This window comes from Tauraco erythrolophus, chromosome 15, assembly GCF_009769465.1.
Source record: "Tauraco erythrolophus isolate bTauEry1 chromosome 15, bTauEry1.pri, whole genome shotgun sequence".
Lineage (NCBI taxonomy): Eukaryota > Metazoa > Chordata > Aves > Musophagiformes > Musophagidae > Tauraco > Tauraco erythrolophus.
In genome coordinates, this window is record NC_141479.1 from 22764199 (window position 1) to 22789261 (window position 25063).

Sequence of the window (25063 nt, forward strand, 5' to 3'; positions counted from 1 at the left end):
GGGCAGTGACCTGCTGAGCGGCACGATGCCCACAGAGGCGTGGTGCTGTGGGCAGGGTGGGCTGGGGGCAGCAGTGCCCTGGGCATGACAGCACACCGTTGGGGCTGGCTGCCTCGGCGGTAAAGAGGTGCAAATTCTTAATCAGGCAAAATTCATCCAGCCCAGGGGATTTGGTGGTGCTGCCTGCGGCGCTGCCCACGGCGCTGCCTGCACCGGCTCGGAGGCTGCGAGGTGCCCACCTACATGCCAGGAAGCAAAACACCTGTGGCAGGGCAGGGGGGACATGCCCCTGCGAGGCTGCAGGTGCGAGAGGGGCTTGGGGAGGCTGTGCAGGCACTGATCCTGCTCCGGGAGGTCGTGGCGTCCAGAGGGATCTGGGCAGGAAGTGCAGGAGCAGCCCCAGAGGCACTGGGCAGCATCAGTCCCGCGGCTGGCGGTGGAGTTACCTTGCGTCGTTAGATATTGACCCTGGGAGACCCCTCGTGGGTTCCCTAATTGAAAATTAATACCAGATCAATGCCATGGGCAATTTGCATATTGATCATAAACAACTTCGAAGGCACCAAGTGTGTGTTGGATCAATAGAGCTCTTGAGCAGGCTGCAGTGGGAGAGCATCCCCCCGCGCCGCTCGCCGGGAGAGGTTCGTGCTTGGGAAGTTCGGTAACAGCTTCGTGCCGGCGGCGGTGGTGGCAGCCACCCCAGCGATGCCAGGGTGGGGGAGCTGGTGCTGGACTGGGGTCCCAGTGTCAAATTAACAGCCTCTTCCTGTGGTTCACGTTGGAAGGGGAAGTGCTTTTCTTTGTTTGTTTGTTCCAACCCAAAGGAAGGAAGCGCAGAGGCACCCGCAGCGAGGGCGAAGCTGCCGAGCACTCGGGCCTGGGGGAGTTCACAGCCGCGTTCGGCTTCGTCCCTCCATCCTCCTCTTCTGCCATGCGCAGCCTGTTGTGCTTAATTTAAATACGGGCTGCCGAGAGCAGGAGTGGTCTTTTCCTGGGGACGCCAGATGAGATCTCATCAGTGATCTTCTTTCTGGTGTTTTTGTCCTATATTTGCTTTTTGAGGGCAATATTTCAATTCATTCTCTGTCTGCTTGGGACATTCACCAGGGTATTTCAGAATGGTCTCAGGTTGAAGGGAACAAGTCTTTCAGATCAAACTCCAATAAAAAAAAAAAAAAAAAAAACTTCATCTGAAAACGTATAAAGCACTTCCATTGAAGAAGGGTGCGCATGGGCAGTAGGGATAAAGCATGTGGATGAGCGCCGCTTGGTCTGCCCGCTCCCGGGCACGTGCCAAGCACGTGTCCCGAGCGGCAGTGCCTCAGACCCCGCGGGAAAACTGCGTCTGGATCGGCTGTAACCGCGGAGCCGCCCGCGGTGGGGGAGCAGAGGGGTGGGCAGGGCTGGCAACCCACTTCCCAAAGTTGCCGCTTGTTTCCCGAGCGGTGCTGGCCGCTCGCGCGCAGCCGGCAGCTCCGGGAAGTCGCTGTGCATCTGATTAGCGCATTACGGAGCTTTCATTGACTCGCCTGCGCCGCGCTGATGAACTGAGACCGGGGACAAGCGCTCGTAATTGAGAGAAATAAATTCTCATCACAGGGCTCTGCTGAGCCACCACCTGTGCGTGCGCCCGCCTCCAGGTTTGAGGAGCGTTCCGAATCCCTGGAGCCCCCAGCGCGCCCCCGTTAGCGTTTGGGGAGGCCGAGCGTGGGGACTGCAGGCACGGGGGAGCATCCCGGTGTGGCCGAACGGCTCCGTCCTCCTGGCCCACCGCCGGCACCGAGCCGGTGCTGCCAAACCGCTTGGCCGCAGGCCAGGCAGCGTGTGAGCCACGAGTACCTGCAGCGTCTCCTTGGGAGCTGCTCCAAGCTCTTCCCTTTTCCTTGGTCCTCTGTTTCTCTCAGGAGTTAGAGCAGCCGCTCAGCACCTTCTGCCTTGGCCTTGGATGTGATGGCAAGTGGAAGTTCTTTCCCTGATGTATGACAGAGGACGTGGGCATCGTAGGGGAAGGTGTTCTGTCTTGCTGCAAGGAAAATAAGGATGAATATATAGTTTCTTTCAAAAGAAACCCATCTTCTGTTTTAAATTAAAAGAAAAAAAAAGAAGTGGAGGGGTCAGCAGGGCTCCGCGGTTGGGATGCGGCACAGAGAGGTGCCGGGCAGCCCTCCCTCCCCCCCTGCTGCAGAGAGCCATGTTCGGGTCTCCTTGGCTGTTGGCAGCCCCCGTAATTTTGCCCGTTGCTCCGGGCTGCGGCGCAGGCTGCCGCCGTTCACGCCGCGCCGGCGGTGGGGAGGCGAGTGGAAGGACTTCACTTGACATTCTCTGACCTCCCTGGTGCGGCTGAATACCGGAGTCAGGGCTGAGATTGCAGTCGCTTTCAATTAGGCGAAGCCATGAGAGGTGGAGAAAAAGGGCCTGTTGGCTCCAGGAAGCTGAAATCTGCTGCTGCTGAAAGCTCGTTAGTACAAGGGGAAAAGCAATTACTGACGCTCTGCCGTGCCGCTCGCCCAAACCCGGGGAAGGGGCAGCTCGGCCCGAGGACGCGGCCGTCTCTGCCGGAGAGTGACGTGGGGCTCCTCAGGCGTGGCCTCGAGGAGGCTCCGGGGCCACCGAGCGGTGGATTTTGGGTCTCCGCCGCCTGCCCTCGTCAGCAGGTGCCGGCCACGCGTGCGGGGCTGCAGCTGCCATCTGCCTTCTTCTTCTTCTGCACCAACCCACGTGGCGTGTGGAACAGAGCGCCCTGCCCGTGGCAAGGGGTAGTGTAAGGCTGGCGGGGGGCAACGTGGCTGGAGTGGCCCACGGGCCGCCAGCTGGCACGGCCGGAGGCAGAGCCCTGCGCCAGAGGGGCTGCCACAGCCTCTGTCCCTCAGCAGCGCGTGTGGCCACGGCCCTTCGCACCAGCACGCTTTGGTGTCGAGTCTTCGTGTTGGGCTGATGTTTCCACGTGGGGAAGCCGTGGAGGTGGCATGTCCCTGGTGCCTGCAGTGTCGGGAGCCCCACAGCCCCAGGGTCACTGCCGCTGTCCAGACCTGCTGGTGTATCTGTCCAGTCCTTCCCAGGGGCCCAGGGGATGGATGCTGCTCAACTTCTCGCTTTGAAGTGCCCGTGGAAGCCCGCGAGGCTCTCTGCAGGAGTGTCTCTGGTTGCCACCACCAGCTGCGCGTGTCGCCTCTGCAGCGCTTCTCATCTGCTTCGGCAGAGAGTAACCCCGCTTGTTCCCGGGCGCCGGCGGTTCGAGCAGCTCTGCCGACTCTCCCCGTGCTTCCGCGACCTGCTGTGTCCCGTGGGCAGCAGCACACCCCAGGATGATCCTCTTTATTTTTTATTTTATATTTTATTTATGGCCATTTATTATTTCCCATGTTCCGATATATTGTTAGTTCCTAGAAATAAGCTCCGGGAGGAGCCCGGCGACTGGACGCAGCAGCCGATGTTGCTGCCACCCGGTCAAGAATGAACAGACCAGACCGCAGGCTCCAGACCCGTTTGGGCTCACTCTGTGGGCAAACCGTCCTCGGAGACATTTGCTTAGAACAGTTGGTTGTTTTCCTCACCAGGGCCAAGGGGTGCCGAAGTGCCGCAGACCCCCGCGACACAGCCACCGCACTGCGAGCTGGTCGTGCTGCTCTGCTGCCGGGTCAGCCCCGCCGCGCTCCCCCAGCCGGCCTCTGCCGGTGTCTGTACCTCAGGTACTCGGGGTTGCAAGAACATTGTAGTTGTCCCTAAACCAGGGCACTGTAATTATGGCTTTCTTAAGTTTTTAGCTAAGCTTAAAAGAACTCCAAACATGCTGAGGTTGGGAAACGCTTGGGGAGGGGGAGGAAGAGGGTCAGCAGCACATTAATTAACTTTTCCTTGGAGCAATACCATGGAGAGTGAGAAGAAAGTAGGAGTTGAAGGAGTTGTATATTAAAAAAAGCTAACCAGAAAAAAGACATTTTAGTGTTCGATTTAAGTATGGTTTATGATGAATAACCAGGGCAGAGTTAAGGTTGTCGAGCGCACTCCTATGCACATGCAAACCTTAAGGCTAAGCATGAATTAATTATAGCTCATTTTTGTCGTAGTTACAGTATTCTTGAGATGTACGTTGTTCCAGAGTTGCTGAAGTTGGCTTTAACCTCAGCTTGGCTTTAGCTTTAGCTTGGCCGTAGCACTGGTTTTGTTTGTGAATCTGGGAAGTTTCTCTGGAGTGAACTTACTCATTCTCATTACCGCTCACTTTGTCCGCCTTGCTCTGTGCGCGATGCCGGGTGAGGATGTGCGGATGCACAGCACTGGTACGTTTTCTGCAAGGTGGAATGTGAATTTCCCAAAGCGCTCGGCCTTTCCGAAAACACGTGCTTGTGTCCGCGTGCCTGCAGCAAGTCACCAGAGCCGCTTCCCAGCGCGACCGAGCCTGGCCCAGGCGATGCTGCGCCACTGAGTTTGCAGGGAGCCTGGGACAGGACAGCACCGTTGGCCACCTCCTCTCCTGTCTCCAGAAAACCACCAGTTTCTGCTTTGTCAGTTTCTCTGTATTTTTGTAGCAGAGGGAAACTGAGCCGGGAGGAGGGAGGTGAGCGAGCAGAGAGGAGTGAGACCAGAGAGGATGAGAAGTGGGTGGTGGGACAGGGCTGCTGGTGGGGAGCAGACCCCTTCAGAGAGGGGAGTAACCGAGGAGAGTGTTGCTGTACCGGCTGCGGGCTGGCTGGGGATGTGGCTGTGGCAGAGGCTGTCCTGAGGCTCCCTGCCAGCACCCGGGGTGTCTGGTCCCAGTAAGGGCACCCGTAGAGTGGGGTGGGGTGAGGAGTCATCTGCACTGGGCCAGGGCTGCACCCGTCATTCACAACACCGGGGCTGGGCACCACGCTCCCTGTCCCCCACAGCCGTTGCTGCGCTCCTGCCTTGCCACCTCTGCCAGCCCATCTCTCCACCGTCCCTCCCCGCTGGTCCCCACTGCCTCCCAACCTCCTCCTGCGGGTCTCTGCACTGGAGACCGCACCGTCCCCTCGCTGCAGACCTGGAGATGGGTTTTCTTTTGTTTTGCTGTGTGATCCGTGTTTGTGGTTTTGCATGAGTCTCCTTTCCAGCTGATTCCGGTTTGGAGGTAGGTTAAACTGTGCAAAATACTGTTTAAAAGAAAAAAAGAAAGGAACTTGTCAAGATGCATTTGTTAGATCCTGTTTAAAATGGAATAGAATTGAAGGTAGTTTTTGTCCAAAGAAGGGGGGGCTGAAAAGCCGTCAAGCCGCAGGAGAAAGCCCCTCCTTTGTTGTCCTCCTGACATTGAAGTGTAATTTTTCATGGTTATTTGGACTGGAAAATGGGGGGAAAGGGAGAGATGGGCTTGCGATTATTTCCCATAAATGACAACACAATCACATCACGCTCCACTACAAACATGCTCAAGGAATTTGCCTTTTTTTTTATATTTCATGTGTGAAAATAACAGCAACCTTTCTATTTCTGCTGAAATTCGAGGGGGCAAGTCCCTGTTGGGTTCCATCAACTTAAAATTTAGCCCAGTTTACAAAAAAAAATTGGACAGCCTGTTCCCAGGGACAGGGAGAAGTCAGTGCCATCTCAGGGAAGGGGCTCTTGGACTTCAGTTCCTTTGCGCAGAGGTACCGGCATCCTCCGGAGGGGTCTCTGGTGACGGCCACGGTGCTGCCGACCCCCGGGAAGGTGCTGAGGAACCGACACTGCGAGGAGCCCTGAGCACACGCAACGTGCTGCCCCAGTCCCCGGCTCCGTCTGCTTTTGCCGGATAAACCCAGCCCTCGGTCGGCGACGGGGATGGGCCCGGCTCGCAGCTGGCTTCTTTGTGCGGAGCTGTTCTTGGTGACGCTGTTCTCTGCGGGGCAAGGCTCTGCCTGGCTTTCCGGGGAGGTGAAGGTTTCCAGAGCAGTTGGTGCTTTCCCAAGCTCGTTCCCTGCGTGTCCGAGATCCAGACGCGTTGGAGCAGACCGGACTCTCGCACCGGCAGAGCTGACGGCAGTAACTGCGCCCTGCCGCACGGACGGGCTTCGGCTTTCTGCTCCGTGTCCTACTCTTCTCTTTCTTTCAAAAAGACAGTGGCAGGTTTCACCACCGCTGGTTCCTACTTTTTTAAGACATAAATTGTTTTTCCTTCTAATTATCTGGTTTTGATAACATTGTTCTCTTTCCTAGTGCTGCTACGTTTTGTTACCAAAAGCAGAAAGCCAAAGGTTGCGTGATTTTATCGGTCCTCCCCGCGTGCCCTCTGACCACGGGCACTTCTCGGCCATGTGGGGCCTCTGGCTGGAGCTGGTAGATCAGATAAAGTGACCAAATGCAAAAATAATAACCATGTTAGTAGAAGCATTCATATTTAAGAAGAAAAGATGCTAATGTCTGGCAGAGGGTCATCTCATTTCTGTTGAGCAGGGAGCTTGTTTGGGAGATAACCAGAGGCCTGGATGCTGCTGTAGGATTTTCAGATCTGTTCAGGGAAACTGGCCAAAAATTCTGAATTTTTTCGTTAGAGCAGAAAGCAAAGGAATAGAAGCTAAAAGTTCACAAACTGTTCTTTTGCTGTTGAATTTCTTGTTTTATTTATCTGAACGCTTGCCTCTGTAGTTAACTGCACAAAAGCCAGATAAACTTTCCGTGCCTTGAGAAGATAGGCAGCGGAGGATGGCTTTATCAGCTGGGGCACGCTCACAGTCAGCGTTTTCTTTTTTGTCAATGAAAGCAGCACAGACACGCTCTGGCCACGTCTGAAACAGGGCCGTCTCGGAGAGAAGCGTCATTAGTCCAGGACACATGTCGGATTCCTTTTGTCAGGCGTTAGGACTCACCCACCAGCTTTTGCATCGGAGCTGGCACTCGGTGGCGTTCCTCTCGTAATCTGTACCTGGTGCTTTCTCTTGACTGCTTGGAGTCCTGCTTTTCCTTTTAGGAAAATGACAGGAATAAACAAGTTTACTAGAATAATCCAGTTAGGAGCTAGCACGGAGTGTATGTGTGCATATGTATGCATCCTGAATCTGAGCTGCAAGGGCAGTGCTGCCTGGTAGCCAAGGTTACCTTAGCAGACGTGCCCCAGACGAGCTTGAGCTGGGTGAGAAGTACAAGACGGCAGAAAAACCTCTGAAAATGGATTTACCTACATTTCCATGTGGATGGATTGTCTTATCTTCAAATGCAAATATTTGAATGTTTGTGGAAAACATTTTTTTCCATTGGGCTGGTCACAAACAAACAGTCAAATCGTTTCCAGGATGTTGCTCTGTGTCCTGACCCTTGCCAGCGTCTCTTCTTGCACAAAGCTGTTCCAAGGCTGCGCTCTCACTCAGATTTCAGCAGGTTGAAGGGCGGGTAGCGGCAGGGTTTGCCATCGCTCCGTTCCGCTGTGGGCCACTTCTGCACCGGGGGCACCAGTTGGCGTTAGCCCTCCTTCCCGGCTCTGCGTGTGCTCTCTTCCCACAGCTGAGTGCGCCTGGCCCATGGGTACGGCATGAGGTGGGCCCACCTTCCCCATGCCTCTTCCCATCGGGGTGAGCCACCCTTCTGACTCAGTGTCGTCGTCCTACGGGGCTGCAGCTTTGGGGCAGCTGAACAAAAGCCGCTGTTGGGACCAGCAGCACCAGACAGTGCCCCATGGCCCTGGCAAAGCTCAGGGCGCAGTTGAGCTCCTCGTGGGCTTTCCGGGATCCAGGAGGGCATTGACCCCCATGGACCACCTGAAGCCTCTCCTGCTTCTGTCAGGACCCAGAGCACAGCACACCTCCTCCCAGGGCCCGGGCACCTCGCGTTTAGACCGCTTTAAAGCAGTCGAACTTCTGAAACATGCTGGGCCACAGCCCGGTGGTGTGGCCTCGGCATCGGCAAGGGAAGTGGTCCCTCGCCAGCCAGAGCTCGCGGGGAGCCGGCGCGCTGGCACGGCGGTGCCGGCACGCGTGTCTGTGCATGTGCAGCCGTGCAGCTGACTGCACACAGGCCGTCGCTGTCACCGCTCCTCGCAGTGTCAGCTTGCAGAAGTCAGCCAGGTCTCGATCCTGTCTCTCTACAGGCTTTTTTGGCTCCTCGTCCTGAAAAAGGGAGCATCAGAGATTCTTTTTGTTTCAAAGGAGAGACCCTGTGTACAATTAAAACTTGTTTCTGGTAAACCTCATTCCAGGAAAGATGAGCTTTTAACAAAAGGCTTTTGACAGCTGCAGGGTATTTCATTTTTTTAATGCCGAATGAAAAATCAATACATTTTTCTAGGTTATACATATTCAGAACAGGCTTGATATTTCCATTATAATGGAAAATGGGTGTCTGCACATCTCGCCTGTCAGAGCTGCACCACCGCATTTTCCAAGCCACTGCTAAATATTTCAAACCTGATTTGATTGTGGTTCATGACAGCTAATGTTTCTCAGCTCTTGAGCCTGCCGGAGGGTGGGGAGGCAAGTGCACGCTCTTTATCTCCCATCCCTGCGTTTCTGCCACCCCTGAAATGCCCCCTATCCCTTCGGGTAAGAGATCTGGGTTTGTTAAGGAAAATCCAGCTGAGAGAAGGAGAGGTGAGAAGAGGTCTTGGGCTGTTCAAGCTGGCCTGGATCCAGCTGAGATTTGCTGACTTCTCCAACCCGCAACTTTCTGGGTTTTGAGAGGGGCAGAAACGCGGCAGCGAGTTCCTGTGCGACGGCGTGCGGGGATTCGGATGCGTTTTCAGTGTGTAACTGAGTCAGAGATTCCCTGACATCTGCAGATGTCAGATACCCTTGATTTTCCAGACTCTTCTCCTTCTCTTCCCCCCCTCCATAGTGAATGTTTTAATTTTAAATTAAAAGGAAATGCCACTGTCTAAAATGATTTATTCATGAAGGAAGAAAGACTCTTCCTAGGATTTTGCATGGGGCAGATTTCCTACGATGGAAGAGCAGGCTCCTTGGACTCCAGGTGCCCCGCAGTTACACTTGCTCGCTCTTGGTATTGACCTGAACCCTGGCGGTTGGAAAATTCCTTTAAGAAAATTTATTAATAAAGCATCGTGACCTCATGGAAGGCACTCTAGCATGGAGACCCATGGACAGGTTGTGTTGTTGGTATTTCAGTGGGACATGATGACCTCCATGCAATCCCACAGCAACAGCTCTTGCGCTTACCCTGGCGAGCTCCCCGTGGAGGATGAAGCCCACTTTCCCTTCGTGAACTCATAAACCCTGTGCAGTCAGAATTCTGGAAACAGAAGACAGCAGTCCAGCACCTGCATCCTCTGGGCATGGGCTGCAATAGCATCTCTGGCCTTCCAGAGCCCCTCGCTAAGGTTCCCACGTCGGGAGTCAACCCCATCGCCTCTTCCAACACAACCTCTATGGCTGATCTCCACGCCTCCAGGTTTGGCACCCCGCCGTGCTCTCCGAAAGTCCTGGTCAGAGTCCTTGGCCTGCAGAGACTCCTGCTGTGCTGCTGAACTACTGCAGAGGCTTCTCACCCTCTGGGTACCGGCCCCGACTGGGACGCTGGTTGGGGTGTACAGTTTTAAGCCGAGTACCTTTTTAACTACAAAATGACTGATGGCGTTTTTATCGACCTCCTTAGGGAAAATACAGTCAAGCCTTTAGGTGAATGAGTCCTAACAGTGTGTACGGCCTCAAGGAGGTATGGTCAAACGGTAACAAAAGGGTCATGGTGGTTCGCAAATAAATTCCCTATGTCTTGCTGTCGACAGCCTCATCCGGCCTTTGGGAGCTGGTCACACGAGGTGGTCTTCACACTCAGCTGCAGGTCTGTCCCATGGGGCTCTTTGGACGTTAAATAAAAGACAGTGGTCAGCTCTGCTCGCGCACAGCATGGGCACAATGTCACACCAGGATTTGCAGACAATTAAAACAGAAGCTCAGAAGCTCCTTGTTGTGTGTGCAGGAGATTGAGAAGAAGAGCAGACCTTTCCCTGCTAGATGTGATGCTGGCCTTGTCCTCTCAGAAGAATGCCCCAAAGAAATGCAGGACGATGGATGGTTGGGTGCCATCTGCACATGCGTTTGCTGCCCAGACCTGCCATCGTGCCGCGGAGCTGTCACAGCGACTCCGCAGCTGCAGAGCCGTCACCAGAGAGCATGAGTGCAAATATTCCAGGAACGGGAGCTCTGCTGCATTTTATTTAGGGGTTGGAGGACCTTGTTGCTAGACGCTGGGCCAGGCCACGTGCGCTTGCCCTGTGTGCGATGCGTTGGAGACGGGTCCTTGGCATCCAAAGCCCTCTGCAGCCCGTGGCCAGCTGAGCAGTGTGGCTGAGGACGCTCTCCTGACCATCCCTGGGGTCAGCTTAAACACTGGCAGCTGCAAGACAAGTCAGGCCAAGCGTAGTGAGCAGAGTGGTATCCAGCCTTCCAAAAAAGTCTGCTGGAAAAGGATCACGAGGCAGCCAGGAGTTAACGCTTCCCCAAGTCTCTGCGCCAGATGGCTGTGTCCTCGGGTCCACGGGTGCCAGGAGCTCCCAGGGTGTGATGGGGGAGAGGAGCAGGAGGATTGTCCTTGGCAAAGTCCCTGGAACAAGGAGCCAAGTAAGGATGGTAGCAGGGGCTTTGGAGCTGCTTTGGAGCCTCCTTGGGCAGATGCATCGTGCACTCAGCTCCCTTCCTGTCCTGCTTTAAAAAAAAAACACTCTTCGGAAAAAATCAGCTCGGAGGGGAGGGGGAGGAGAAGGGTTTGAAGCGTGCATGTGCTTTCTGCAGCCCTGCCCAGCACAGCGGCGTTTGAGCCAAGGAGGCAGATCTCGTCCCCGGAGAGCTGCTCTTGGCAGGGCCGGGGCTCGGTGGTGCGAGGGTCCGCGGGGGCTCGGCCGGGGCGGGCAGTGGGACAGGCTGCGCCCGCGAGAGTGAGGAGCTGTGGGCCCAGTGGGGCAGGAGGGTTTGCTGTTTGTAGCCTTGTTTTTTAATCATTTTCTGCCGTTATTGGTATTCATAGCTCACATTTTTCTGGTTACCGTCAGCCTGGGCTTTCGTCCATTTTAAAGAGCTATTTTTTCCCTTGTTGATGATGATGATGGTATAAAGACAGATGGTGTAACTGCCTATGAATGTCCTATTTTATTCCCCTCGAACCAGACAGTGCACTCGAAGACGTGTGTTATTTCCACACGCTCAGGTTGGAGCGCAGGCTGCCCGCGCCCGCCGGCTCGCCCTCCCCGCGCCGCCCGTGCCGGTGCTGACACCTCCGGGTCGCCGCCGGGAGTGCGGCCGCGCCGGGCGCCCTTTGTTGTGCGGCCGCGCCGGGCCGGGCGGCTCCGGCCGGGCTCTGAGCGGGGCCGCGGGGCCGCCCCCGGCCCGGAGCGGTGCCCGTGCCCGCTCCCGTGCCCGCTCCCGAGCCCGGCCGGGGGTGGGGGGCGGCCGGCACGGGCTGTGCCGAGCGCCCGGGGCGCGCCGGGGCCGTTAGAACGAGCGTTGGCACCAAATCACAGCAGCCGCTTCGGGAGGGCTGTCCGGGCAACCGGCCGCTGTCTGCTGTCTCGCCCTGCGGGGCCGCGTTTGGGAGGCGGCAGAGGGGGCTGGGGGTGGTTTGTCGTTTTTTCCCCGGGGTGGGAAAAATTTTGGAACTTTAATTTCCGAAATTTGAATCCGGCTGCCACGTTGGCAGCCCTTCTCTCCAGCCTACTCGACCGCCCATCTCACAGGGCAAACCGCCTGTTTCACCCCTGCGTCAGTCGTTCGTGTCTTCCCTCGTGTCGGGCACCTTTGCCTGGCGATGCCACCCATCCCATCACACCTCTCGCTCTGGGGTCCTGTTTCCCAGCCGAAGATCACTGGGATCCCTGCAGCTCTTAGGAGTTTCCAGCTTTTAAAAGAGTGACAGAGGCGTAGAGTATAAATCACTGCTCCCACTTGATATCAGTGCTGATCTCTGGATGCTTTTACAAGTTCCCCCTTGATTTAAGTTGTCACGTTCTCAAAGGGCACTGCCAAGTATCTGCAATCTCCTAATACATATTTGTAATCCTGATTTCTAGCCCCATCTTTGCTAGGGGGAGGATGGGGAGGGTGCTTTAACTGGTTAGGTAGTTCAGATAAAAACCTCATGATAGCCCAGGATTTGCCGTGACCAGATAATGCAAGTTAAAATTACGAACTGTCCTGCCTGAAAGAGGATATAATGGCTTCAAAATACCCTTTCTTCCCAATGTTGATGTAGCCCCCATCAATTACGTGGTAGCTGTCGAGCTGCACGCGCTATACATTAATACCCAAGATATTAGATGATAATGTAGCTGTTACACCCTGGTGTAAGAGGTCTGGCAGCTGCAGCCATCTCACTCCCAGTATCCCACCTGACCAGGGTGCCTCTGCGTGGAGCTGCACCGCGCCGTGTCGACACGCTCCGTGCCACTGGCCTCGGCACGCCGGTGCTTTGGTTAACGGGTGGGGCAGTGGCACTTTGCGTTTTGTTCTGAATTTTCAGCACTTCATTTCACAGAGTATTTTTACTCCTTCATGCGTTTGCACCTGTATGGGGCTGCCTGTGTGCTCACACTCTTCCTGTGACTGGGATGACAATAAGACCCCCCAGCAGCCCCTCCCGTGCCCTGCGTCAGGGCCGTGTCCACAGAAGACAGTGTCACTCCTTTGTGTGAGCAGGAGTGAGCGGTGGTGTTTCTGCAGTGAACTCGGGGGTCTCGGTGACCAGGGTCAGTACTACGCATGGTGCCCTTCAGTCTGAAGAGCTTGAGATGGGGATGAGGAGGAAGGCTGAGGCTGAAGGTGCTGGAGGCTCCAGTCAATCCCTAACGCTTCTCTGATCCGTGGCATGGCTGGGTAGAACCTTTTCATACCAGGCAGATGTTTTACTGTGCGATACACCACAGGGGATGTCAGTAGCTGTAAGTGATAGAAGTAGGTGAGATTCTTCATTTCATCTCTCACTTCTTTCCTCTGTAGCTTCTCTCCTGAACAGCTATCAGGTAGTGTTGGGAGAAGGCTGGGTGACATTGATGTCTGCTACTCAACACTTGTGCTTCAGCGTTGGCTGTTGCTCTGTTGCTCAATGGCAGTTACTTGCTCTTCTGTTTCGACTTCTTCCATTTTTATGTTATACTTTCTGCTTCTCTTGTTTCAGAAGAATCCACTGAAGATGCGGAAGGACCCAATGAAACAGCCGGTGATGCTGAAGAGCCTGCCAAGGAACAAGAGAGTGGAGGGGACAAGGACCAGAGTAAATGGACAGGTGGGTTTTGGTCTCTCGTTTTCTTTAAATCCAGGAAAGGAAAGTGGGATGCTGCAGAGCCAGCAGTCTGCAAAACTCCTTCCTTAACCGACCGCGCCACGCGGCACTGTCAGCATGACCTCGGTGTCGCCCTGTGAAGTCTTTGAGCGGAGCGTCGTGACACGCTCGCACAGTTGGAGCCGCGGTCGGTCACGCGTCCCCGCTGCCAGCCCCAGGCTCCCGCTGGGGCCGTGGGTCGGAGCTCCCCTGTGCGCAGTGGTGCCGGACCTGACGCGGGCAGTGGGAATCGGCAGCTGGGAGGGGAGGAGGGAGAAGGGAACTGCCCCTTCTGGCAGCCGCCAGCACTTAGGGTGGATTAAGCATATCATGAAACCCCACCCTATGTTGTTAAGACTTGAGAGACTGTTAGCCTGCTTTTTCATCATGGTCCTGGCTCTGGTAGCAAGATTTTGACGCAGAGAGGCAGACCCTGTGCTGCTTGTGCTCTGTTAGCTGCTCACTGTCTGCTGGAACCAGGACAGCCTGAAATGGAAACTGCAGATGTGCAACAGTGCTTACGTTGCAGTAGAATCCGAGAGGTTTCTCTTTGCAAAATCCTTAGATGGATTAATTGTGAAGGTATTAGGTTACCCTGTTTCCCAGAAGGTGGTTGCTATCTTGCAGAGGTGAGTGGGAGGAACCTTTTAAATATTCCTCGCCTTTGAGCAGAAAGCAGCTGCACGATCGTCCTCCTGGAGAGGGCCGTTCCCCTCCTCCGCTGGCACTTGCTGGCCACTTCGGCATAGGTGTGGAAGGGAAGGCACTGGAGGTGGCACTCGTTTTCCTTGGCCCGGGAGGGAGCAGTTCTGACTCCCCGTTCCTGCTTCTGCACGGTAGCCCATCGGTGTGCAGACTCATGGGTGTTTGGAACGGTGCCTCTCGCTCTGCACAGACACCCTTCAGGCCGCCTTCTCCAGCCGTGGTTGCGGCTGCCTCTTGGTGAGCCGCAGCCAAAGAGATGGGTCACCTTACACAGCCTTCAAAAGGATGAAATGTGGCTTTCAGCTCAGTACGGTTTTAACCTCGACCATTGGAAGATGTGTCCAAACTGGTGAAGAAAAGCTGTGCTTTAATGCTTGTTGAAGCTCATGTTCTCAGCAGACACTGCACTCGCCGGTGTTGCTCCGTACGTCGTTCCCCGTCTCAGAGCCGTTCTTCAGCCCAGAGCTGCAGACTTCACTTGGCTGCAGGTGACTTTTAGTCTGTTGCTGTGTGGGATTGTGTGATCTACGTAAAAGCACATGTTGTGAAATATCACAGAAAGATGTGTTGTATTTTTATTAAATCTCTAAAAGGGTAAGTAGGGCCCTTTGCCCAAACCTGAAGCATTTGCAAAAGCTGATCTATGTGAAAAGATGATTTTTCTATGTTAAAACATGTAAGGAAGAATGAAGAACCTACTTTTTAAACCCCTTACTATCCAAAATCTCTAGATTTGGATGCTTTTATTTCTTCTTCCTGCCAGTGAAATTCCTAATCTGTTTTTGGGGTTTGTCAGTCAAACAGCAGATAAGAGATGGAGAGCTTAGCTGGGTCTCCAGAGGAACACACACAAAGGAATACGCAGACTGTGCCCGCAGAGCTCCGGACGAGCCTGTCCAGAGCTGTTGCAAGGCTGAAGAGAACAGCCTCAGCGAGGTGTACGCACGTGCTGTTGTTGAATCCAGGTCCTGCTTTCAAACGTGAGGACATTACCCCTGAACTTTAAAGCAAAAAAAATCGTTATCCACTGTTTATGTGCAGCGGCCACACGAAGCGGGTACCACACCTCGGTCGTGTTTCTGCTTTCGAGCTCCCTTGAGGAACGTGACTATCTTGCCATGTCCTGCCGGACCTCAGATGTGGAAGGCAATGGAAACCAGGTCAGGTGATTCAGGACAACCACAGAGGAGCAGCGTCCGCGTGTGCAGGAATATCAAAACGCCATGGTACAAACCGAGAGGGGACCAGGGAGGGGAACGGGCGGCACGAAGGAGGCACGCGCTGCCGGAGGAGATGGCGAGCAGAGCGCTGGTCTGCCGCTCGGCGGAGCGGGGTGGCTGTCAGCCACGGTGCCAAGAGAGCTGAAGAGCATAAAGCCGCCTTTGCCTTCACTAAATGGGCCGACTGCGTGAGGGACCGGGGCAGCTCGTGCCGGCGGCGCCGCGGGGGGAGCTCGTCCTGCGGCTGGGAGGGGACGGGCTGCAAAGGGCTCAGCTGAGCTGAACGCTGTCGCGTCGGTGACCTGCTGCGTCGTACCGGGTGTCTTGGGAAAGTGACTGAGGCATCTGCAGACCTGTCAGCTGCTCTCCTGGTGCCTTCGCAGAACGGGGGGTACCGCGAGGGGACGGACATGGTGCTTGTCTTTCACCGAAGGAGTAGCTGGGGAACTGCACACCTGCCAGCTCCGTTTGCCCCAGATTTTCCTGGGAATTGACCAAACAACTGTTTGTAAGTACTGACGGGAAGATAATGAGATGAGTAACAGTCAACAAGGATTTGTCAAGAGCAAATCACGTCAACACGACCCAATTTCCTTCTGTGTGAAGAAGACCTTGTTTGCAGTCAGTATCCCGTGTCTTCTCCTCGGGAAGACTTTTGACCCTGCTTCTTGGGACAGTCTCAAAGCTCAAGCATTGTGGCGTAGGTGAAAATATTATGGAATGGGTGTGTTTCTTCAGCGCTGGAAAGCTTCCTCTGGAAGATTGTGTCCATTTCTGAGCTTGGGGTGTCTAGCAAGTTGAGGAGCAATTTCAGAAAGACCAAACAGCATAAATGACCCAGAAGTGTGCGTGATCTGCATGGCATCAGCCGTGAGTAGAAAACGGAATTAACAGACTCATTTGACCCAAAAAGAGAAGTCCAAAGAGGTGGACAACATAAGTCTTCTTGTGCATAAAATGGTTCTGGAAAAAAGGAAATAATTTGTTCTCCATGGTCAGGATATAGACAACAAGAAGTACTGGGCTTAAATTGAAGGGAGGAAAATAGAGGTTAGATACTAAATTAAAAAAAATTCTCATGGTACTGCTTGTGAAGCACTGGAGTAGATTTTCTGGGAAGGTTCCTTCAGAGGTCTTTCAAGAAGATTAGACGAGCTGCTGTCGGGAATGAAGTAGGCACAGTATATCCTGCTTTGGATGGACTGGCTGACCTTCGGAGGTGCCTCCGAGCCCTGCAATTCTGTGAAAGTGGGGATGGGTGAGAGAGAAGTGCAGGCTCAAAGCCAATAAATAGTGTGCTGGAGTGGAGGTTGACAGACCTGTTCTCTGTTCATCTTGCTGCAATCTGATCATTAGCAATTTACTCACCTCTTGCGCCTCAGTTTCTTCACTGCGCACTGGGTGATTATTTCTTCCACGTTCTTAAAGATTTGTGAGTTCTCTAACAAAATGTTGAGTGCGTCTCCCAGGCTGCCTCTGCACGGACACGCGAGCGATGAGCCAGGGTTGTTTGTGCCACGGCACATGCGTCCGCGTGTGGCAGGCTGCGCCGGTGTCGGTGTTAGCACCGAAAGGAAAAACCTCTCTGCAAATTTGTAAAAATGTCTCAGCTGCAAAATAAATTTATTGATTCAGTTTTTTATTTCCTTTAAAATGGAATAATCTTGAGCAGAAACGGTTTTTAGGTCATACTTTCCATTGAAATATACATGTGGAAAACTCCATCCCAAATAAGGATTCGTTTTGCTTTGATTTTCACGTACCACTTTGTGGCTCCTACAAGATTTCTGGAGAGCGGCGGTGCCGGGTGCTTTCCGCAGCGCTGGCGCTGCCTCGGCTGCCCTCGGCTCCCGTCGGGCAGCGATCGGTGCCCACGGGCACCAGCACCGCTGCGTGGCTCCTGGAACGCTGCCTGGAGAGAGGAGGCTGACGCTTCCTGTTTCTAGACGGGACCTGGGGTTTCCCTTCTCCCTCTCTCCGGCAGCGGGGCTGAGCCGCTCCCAAGCGTGGTTCGGTGCAGCCCCTGGCACCGGCGCTGCCTCCACCTGCCGCCTTCCCTCTCTGCTCCAGAGCCGTCCACCTCCGCGCTGGAGAAGGGAGATGCTCCAGCTGGTGGCTGAGCTTCAGAGATTGTCTCGTCGTGACTGCCGTGAGATTTATCACAAGCCAACCAGCAAGGAGGAGAGAAATGGTGGCTATTCCCGACTCCGTTCCGAAGGCAGGATGTAAATGATTAATATTCAACACATGGGTTTCCAGCTAAAGCCTGCATCAGACCAGGGCAGATCGGTACGAGACTTTCGAGATTTGAGGTGGGGCTTATCTGTATTTTCTGGCTGGAGAGAAGCGCTTCGTCTGCAGTGACCCGGCGCTGAAAGAGACCTCCTTAATGCACCGTCAGTTGTATAGATGTAGAATATCAGATTTTTTTGCACAAAAACAAGAAACAAACTCTACTTAAAATATAGATTGAAATGAAATATTTCTAGAGGACTAGCCTGAAGGGCTTTTATTTTTTTTAATGATTTTTTTTTTTTTTTTAATCCATGATGCTCACCTAACACAGAGCAATTAGTGCAATGGAGCGTCCCTGATTCGAATCCGTGGTAGATTGCTATTAAAGGAGGTATTAATGGGCTGCCGAGAGCTGGGAAATTGTTGCAGAAAAGTGTGTTTATGGAGTATGGTGCTGGCAGGCATGATTTCAATCGGATTTGACATGTTTAACATAAATGTATACTGCACAGCTCCTGCAGTTTATGAATAATTCCTACAGGCCCACTGCCTTTCTAATTACTGAAATTGAAAAAAACAGGTCAGGCACATCCTGACGGAAATCTATTACTGCCCCTCCCCCCACTGCCGCTTTTTTCTGGTTTTTTAATATATGGCGTTTGTTGAGCAGTTAATGGCTGCGATATGCTGTGGACCAGAGCAGAGACGAGGGACGAGCAGGCTGGCAGGAAGGGGACGAGGGGCACGGTGAAGCGGCTCTCGACCCCGGCTTCGGCGAGAAGGAAACCTGGGAGAGGGGATGGGAAAGCACACTGTGGTGGTGCTTTTTTCCTGAGCATCTGCAAAGCACAAAAGGCTCCTGGGCACCAACTCAAGCCCAGGAAAACAGCCGGGCCAGGTGCCCCCATGCCGCTCTCCCCAGGGAGGCTGTGCCCAGCTGCTGGGCAGCGCCCGCAGGTGTGAGGTTCCTGCTCTCCATGGGGCAAAGGGGATGTGAGTGCCCAGCGGTGGCTCTGGGAGGACCCTGAAGGCCCCTCAGCCCTTCCCCGGGTCAGGCCATGGGATTCTCCCTGGGTTCTGCCCGCTGGCTCGGAGCCGGCCAGCCGTGGGTGCTGCTCTGAGCTGTGGCCCCGGAGCATCCCGGTCACCCTCCACGTGGCATCCTGGCCCAGCTCTGCCTGGCTCTTCTGCCTGACCCCTCCGCTCCGCTGGAGACATCGAGCCCAGCCATGTACTCGGTGCCTTTGAGTCTTCCTCGCAGTCAGCCTGATCCTTTGTATGACTTTTTTGAGCTTTCTTTTTCTGTTCATACCTAGTGAAGTGCAGCTACCTAAAAAATAAAAAGCAGCAGAATTACCAGTCTGGCCCAAGTGGAACAATAGTTGACTTCTAGCTGGGAGAAATGGTCCTGCACGCCCCGAGACCGGAGCCAGCCCTCCCTGCCGGCACAGCTCCTGGACAGCACAGCTCCCGGCCGGCTCTCGGCTACCTTTGCCAGCGGCTAATCTTGAAAGGACGTCCGTGACATGTTCACCACAGCAAAACCCGTTTGCTCCCTCCCCGGCAGTGGCAGCACCTACCAAAGCCCACCCGTGCGGCAGCCCCTGCGTTCTGGGGCGTGCGGGAGCGCGGAGGGGCCATCTCAGTGGCACTGCCAGGCGGATGGCTGTGCTGCAGCGGAGCCCATCGACGGCTGCTTTGCTGTCTTCAGATCCTTTCCGCGCGTGCTCTTTGGTGAGCCGGTCTCTGCCAACGTTTCTGCTGTTTCCACTCTCCGTGTTGGCTCTTTCCTCACCAGTGGTTCCCACTTACCGCGTAGCCGTGTGCTGCCCGGCAGCCGTGGTGGTCCCTTATTGCTGGTTTTAAGGAGTTGGCAGAATTACTGTTGTTTAGACCGTCTCCCAGGCGCAACACATTGATTTAGTAAATTAGTGGATATGGACTCTCATGGTAGGTTTGTCGAAATATTTATTCAGTTGAATTGGACAGTAATATTCACGCAGATTGGTAGCTGGCTCAAGAACTGTGTGAAATAGGTAAATATAAAAGATTACTGCTTGTTTCCTTTCAGCCACTTCATTCTTCAAAAAAACCCAAGGTTTCCCACGGTTCTGAAGGTATGATCTGAGACACCATTGCGAGAAGAAAAGGCGCAGGGCTTTAGGGTACCACGTCGCAAACGTGTGTCATGCTGGGCACAAGATGGGATGGTTTTCTGCGTTCCCCGTCTTTCCTTCTGCCCGGCACAGGTCTCAGGGGCAGAGAGACCTGTCTCTCCTGGGGCAGGGAAGCCTCTCGGCTGCGCTCCGGGCCGTCTCTTGCGGGTGCGTTTGCTGGAGCGTTTTACTGCTCATGTGCCTGAGCCAACTTCTGCTGCAGTCGCTGCCACATCGGGTTGTGAGCACCTGGACCCTCATCCCAGTGGGACAGGGCCACCCACAGCCGCGTTGTTCACCCACTCTCCTGCTCCCTGGGTCAGAGTCAGAATTCTCATAACCTTTGGGATCGATCCATGACTTTGTGCTGTCGCTCCGGTACCTCTCGCCCAGCCTGCACCGGTCGCTTTCTCTCCCCTGGCACCTTGGCTCTCGATTCGCAGCACCGCGCGGCAGCAGAGCCTGGCAGGCTGGAGCAGCGCGGCACGCAGCCGCTCCCAGGGGGATGAGCTGGTCAGCAGGGCCGCGGGGAAGATGTGCGGTACCCACGATGGAAAGCAAAGCGCTGCCTCCACGTGCCCCTCGTGCTGCCCAGCGTCTCACCATGGCGTGTTCTGGGCACTCTGTGTTTGTGCAGAGTGTGGCAAAAAGGTCTGGTGGTGGCTGGGGCTGCTGGGTGCTGTGATGTGAATATCTGATGGTAGTTCAGTTGTTCATGCTCGCTGCAGGCTGGAAGGTATGACACAGCATCCGAAAAACAAATTATCTGACCGTTTTCAGGGCTGCTTTTCCGAAAGGCAGCAGTCAAGGTCTGGGTACGAAAGTACGCTTGCAAATCCTGTATTTCCTTCTGTCTATCGTGCGATCACGTTATTTATCAAATAGCGAGTTGAAAAAATACTGTAGAGCAGCAGGCGATGCACTGGCCTGTTAGTAGGGCTACAACATCTTATTAGAACGAACGGAACCTTCAGGGAATAAGGAATGTAAACAGACGGTGTTTCAGAAAGAAACATTCAGCCATGTGTTATTAGGACACGGGGCGAAGAGCGGGCAGCACCGGAGTGGTGCCAGGCACCAGGTGCCCTCTCGGTGAGGCCGGGGGTCTCTGGCCGCGTCCGTGTCGCTGCAGTCCCTCGGTGGAGTCGCCTTCTCGGAGTTCCCCGTGCCGCATTGATACAAATCGTCTGTCTGTGCCAGACAGGCTGAGCCTGAACTTTGCGCGCCGTTATTCCAGGCTCCGGAGCTGCTGTTAGCGGCACCGCGCGGGTGGGTCTGGGCTGCAGGGGCTGGCCATGCCCCTCGCCCACGCGGGGGCCACATGGGCATGAGAACAGATAAAACAGTCCGCTCCAGTCCCAGGATTTCGGGAGGAGAACTGCGGCCGTTTTAAGGACACTCCTGCACGAGACCCGTGCGGGGTGGTGGCTGTCATGGCGGGCTTTGCCGGCCGCGGGGCCATGCTGGCACAGCAGGTCGGGCTGGTCCGAGGGCTCGTGATGCTGAGTAATTGCTCCAAGAAAATGTCAGGGGAGGCTGGAGGAGGGCGGCACCACCAAATATGGAATTTTATTTTCCATCGGGCCGTGAAAACACAGTTCCTCGGTCCCACTGAAAACTTTTTCCCAGGCCGGCTGCTGGACTTAGCAGGAAGGGAGTTTTTCCGTAGGCGGGGGGGCGGGGAGGGTGCTGCTCTCTAAATCAATGGAGATCGCAGAAACCCCACTGTAAATTTCTAGGGCAAGTGGCAAGCTGGTTTACGGAATGCAGGGAGATGAGAACCTCTGGCTTACGGAAAGCAGCATGAATTAATAATCATTTAATTGGCTTCTCCATTATGTTTCTGGGTTGGGAGATGGAAGTTTAGACGAAGGGGCTGTCAGTGGTACTTTAGCTAAAAGAACCTGATGGCTGGGAGGCGGGGTGGCCATCCCTTCCCACCAGGATCCGGAGCAGGCAGCTTGGGGGACCTTTGCCAGTTCTGGACCTAGCGAAGGAAAGGAACTCCGCTTCAAGGAAGCATCCCATCCCACCTCTGACATAACACCTGGGAGGATTTCTCCTCCTCCTCAGAAAAGCAGAAGCTGCCAAGGAAGAGCGAGCAGACAAGCAGGTCTCCGAGGAGTGCGGTGGCCAGCCAGCGCGCCTGCAGCAGCGCCATCCCATTGCACTTGGCTTTGGGTACTTCTGTTGAGAACGCAGATTTTTCTCTAAAGTCAGCAAATCTGAAGTAAATTATAAAAATACTAATTGGTACGTAGTCATACGTCTTACTTTAAACCCAGGTTCCTTTTTCTTTTCTGCAAGGCCTGCACCTCTAGAGCACGGTCTTGGGTGCGGTGAGGGCGCAGGCGTTGTCCTCCACCGTCTCTGGTGCCGAGCTGCCGTGCGGGGCCGAGGCCCTTTTGCCATTTTCGGCCGAGGACGTTTTGTCCCGTCCCCTCCGCGCAGACGCAAAGGTCCCACGCAGCTGCCGGAGAGCTCTGCAGGCGGGCGCCGAGCTGCGTGTCCTCGTTTCTCCAGGCAGAAGAGAGTTCTTAATTCCTCTGATCTGCGATGTGGACTGAATGTGTCACTTCGTATGTTTGGCTGTTTATCAACAATAAACTTCGGTCTCCTTGTTAAAATTCCACTTGAGCTGTCAGCTCGGTAATACTTACAACAAATATTCAGTAGCATTTTTCAGAATTCTGCAACAAACCAGTCATTCCGGGGTCTGGGCAATCGTTGATGATTCTGGTTTGGGAGGGGTCAAGTTATAGGTTGAATCAAGTGCATTTAAGAAAATTGGCCACTTTGGAGATGGTAAGTAAACGTAAATTCTAATTACCGTGTGCTTTTCCCTAACTCTAAGTGGGCTGCTTCCCAGTAGAAAGCCACCTCTCGTGGCTCCTGAGGTTCCAGCTTGTGTTCAGCTGCTACTGGGTGGTTGACAGTTGAGCTGCTGAGTTTAGTCACTGCATCTGAAACCATCACATCGGTGAGCTGCTGGAAGCGGTGCACAATGAGGTCAGCGGCAGAGGGTGAGGACCAGGGGCTCCCTGAGTTCCTTGCACCTCACTGTGCCAGCGCAGATCCCACCGCTGGTGGGGACACCAGGGGTTTTGTGAGTGTCCAGAGCTCACCTGGGTTCCTTAATGCGATTCTGTAGGTATTTCATGGTTCTCACTCTGTTGCCAAAACCAAAAGCGTTGTCATCCTTCACTAGGAAAGGTGATCCATATACATGAGCAGGGATTTCTCCCCATCATCCCTTTTCCTCCCCTGCGTCCTCTGCCCCTCTTGCAGGCTGGCAGTGCTAGCACAGCTCGTGGCAGCCCTTGTCAGTAGTTCTGTGGAGCAGATGACACCCAAAGGTTTGAAGTGGCAGTTGACAGACACAGAGCATGGAGAGACCCTGCCTGGACCACGTAGGAGAGACAGGGCAGACAAGTCTGAGAGGACCCCAAGTCGTGGCTGGCGTTATCGTCCCAGCACAGTGTGGGGCGGGAGCAGAGCTCGTGTGGCTGCGTGACAGTGCTGGCAGACCTGGGGTCTCCGGACGCTGGTCCCGATGCCCGACTGCTGATTGGGGCTGACGCTTCGATGTCTGAGGTCACACTGAGGAGTGGACAATGTCAGCAGCAATTACCCTCCTTATCGGGGCCACTCACCTCACACAAGGCTCGGGCAGAGTGTTTTAATGCAGGGTGGTCCTCTGCCCGCCACGGCGCTGGCGCTCGGAGGTGGTCTCTGACTGCCTGCACCCACCGGGAGGGACAGCTTTCCTCGGCGGAGGGGCAGTGCAGGCAGGTCCGAGGTGGTGCCGTGTTTCTCGTGCTCCAAACACATTTTATTAGTAGGAAGTAAGGGAGACCAGCTTTGGTCCTGTAGGCACCTTTAATGACTTTCCAGTTCTGAACCCCAGGGAGAGTCCCGGGTTCAGCCAGCGGATCGACCCGAGAAGCAGCCTGTCGTTCTGTGGGGGAGGCCGAGCAGGATCCGCGTTGGCGTCCGAAGTGAGCCCTGACACCGCGGGCTGGTTTTACACAAAGAAACTCCAGGTTTGGGCGTTTTAATGCAGTTGGCAGCACAGGGGTGTCCTGTGGTTTTGGTTTCAGACACTGCCTGGGCTTCACATCTGTGAGTGAGGCTGCCAGCCAAGGCTGAACCACCGGGCGTGCGGCAGGGCAGCACCAGGGGAAGGACATCGCCTGGAAGCAAGCTTTGGCGTGGCCAAGTCTCCCAGGAGAAGTTTAGTAGCAGCAGAGCTCTTCTGATCCCTGACTCCCTCTGGCAGCATTGCATTCTCTTTGCAATACCTATTTTCCCTCCCCTGGAAGTTATTTTGCCTCTGTTTAGCTGAAGGCTTAGAGGTGGGGTCTGGCAGGAAGGCGGTTAGACATGAAGATTGTAGTTCTTACTGCGATGTGAATTACTTACTTCTGAAATACCGCTCGTGTCGGCGAATGGAAAGGTCTTTGAGAAGGAAGAAGTTTACCTGAATCTTACTCTGACGGCATCTTCTGGACCAGGGAGCAGATACCAGCGGGTTCACAAAGAGAATAAGAGACAAGGGGAAGAGTATGGGGGGACCGGGCTCAGAATGCTACAGTGCCTTGTTAATCGGCAGCCGATCCATCATATTAAATATCCAGCTGTCATATATTACCTTTCAAGTGAAAATGAATAACTCCCATTAAGGGCGAAATGGGTTTGAAGTCGATTCGAGACAGATTAAAGTACTGTTATGAATGTGTGTTCGGGGAGGAGGAGACGGAGGCTGTGTATAATATACTTGTCCTTACAGTTTTTAAATAATAGATGTCCCACAAATTTATGTACTGCAGGCTGCCAGGGTTCGGGGGAGGGGTAAAGGTCAGGGATGTGCTTCTCGGAGTGCCTCGACTTGCAGAGTGTGTTGCTGTTGACTTCTGGGCTCGTTTGCCTTTTTCTGTTTTGCCGAAATGAAATCACCTTTTCTCAGCTCGTTACAGTGCGAGATCACCCGGGTCCCGTCCCGGCACTGGCCGTAGTCTGGGTCCTGCTGCTGCTCTGCCATCGGGATTTTGGTGGGAGCGCTCGCTGGGAAGTACCCACAGATGCTCTTACCCGCAGCGCGTGGGCCAACGGCTGGTGCCGCCCTGGCAGTGTGCCGCTGCGCCCGCCTCAGAGGGCACAGCAGTCAGGGCAACGGCCAGAGCTCCCAGCCGTCTCCAAGGCAAACATGTTCCAGAATGTTTGTATACAGAATGTCCTGGGTGAGCCAGGAGCAGGAGTTCTGCTTTGTCAAGTCAGTCCATGGCTCGTGGAGATGACACATTGGCCTTCATGTCTGGCCAAGCGTTCGTGTGTCTGACATAAGCACAGGACAGGACTCCCCTGCACCTAACAGGACCCAAGCAGCCCGCAGAAATAGCTGAGATTTCTCTGCTTCTAACTACAAATTACACCATTCCCTCACTATGGAAGATAATCACGAAGGAACGTTTTTTGGCCAGGCGTGCTTTGTAAGACGTAAGTTAGTCCACAGACTCATGTTCCAACACCTTGGAGGTGGTGGTGTTTCAAGAAACA

General features: G+C 54.4%; 1 protein-coding gene across 2 annotated transcripts in view; it reads left to right on the top strand.

The window, feature by feature from the left end:
• ZFHX3 (zinc finger homeobox 3) overlaps nucleotides 1-25063 on the top strand; it is a 106617-nt gene that overhangs the window by 59681 nt on the left and 21873 nt on the right. The window contains exons 4-5 of one of the 2 annotated variants that reach the window (XM_086620891.1): nucleotides 13048-13122; nucleotides 25043-25048. In XM_086620891.1, coding sequence (XP_086477017.1) covers nucleotides 13048-13122; nucleotides 25043-25048 — 81 coding nt within the window. Of the gene's footprint in view, nucleotides 1-13047; nucleotides 13156-25042; nucleotides 25049-25063 lie in introns of both variants that reach the window. The other variant, XM_086620890.1, reaches the window with a different exon arrangement.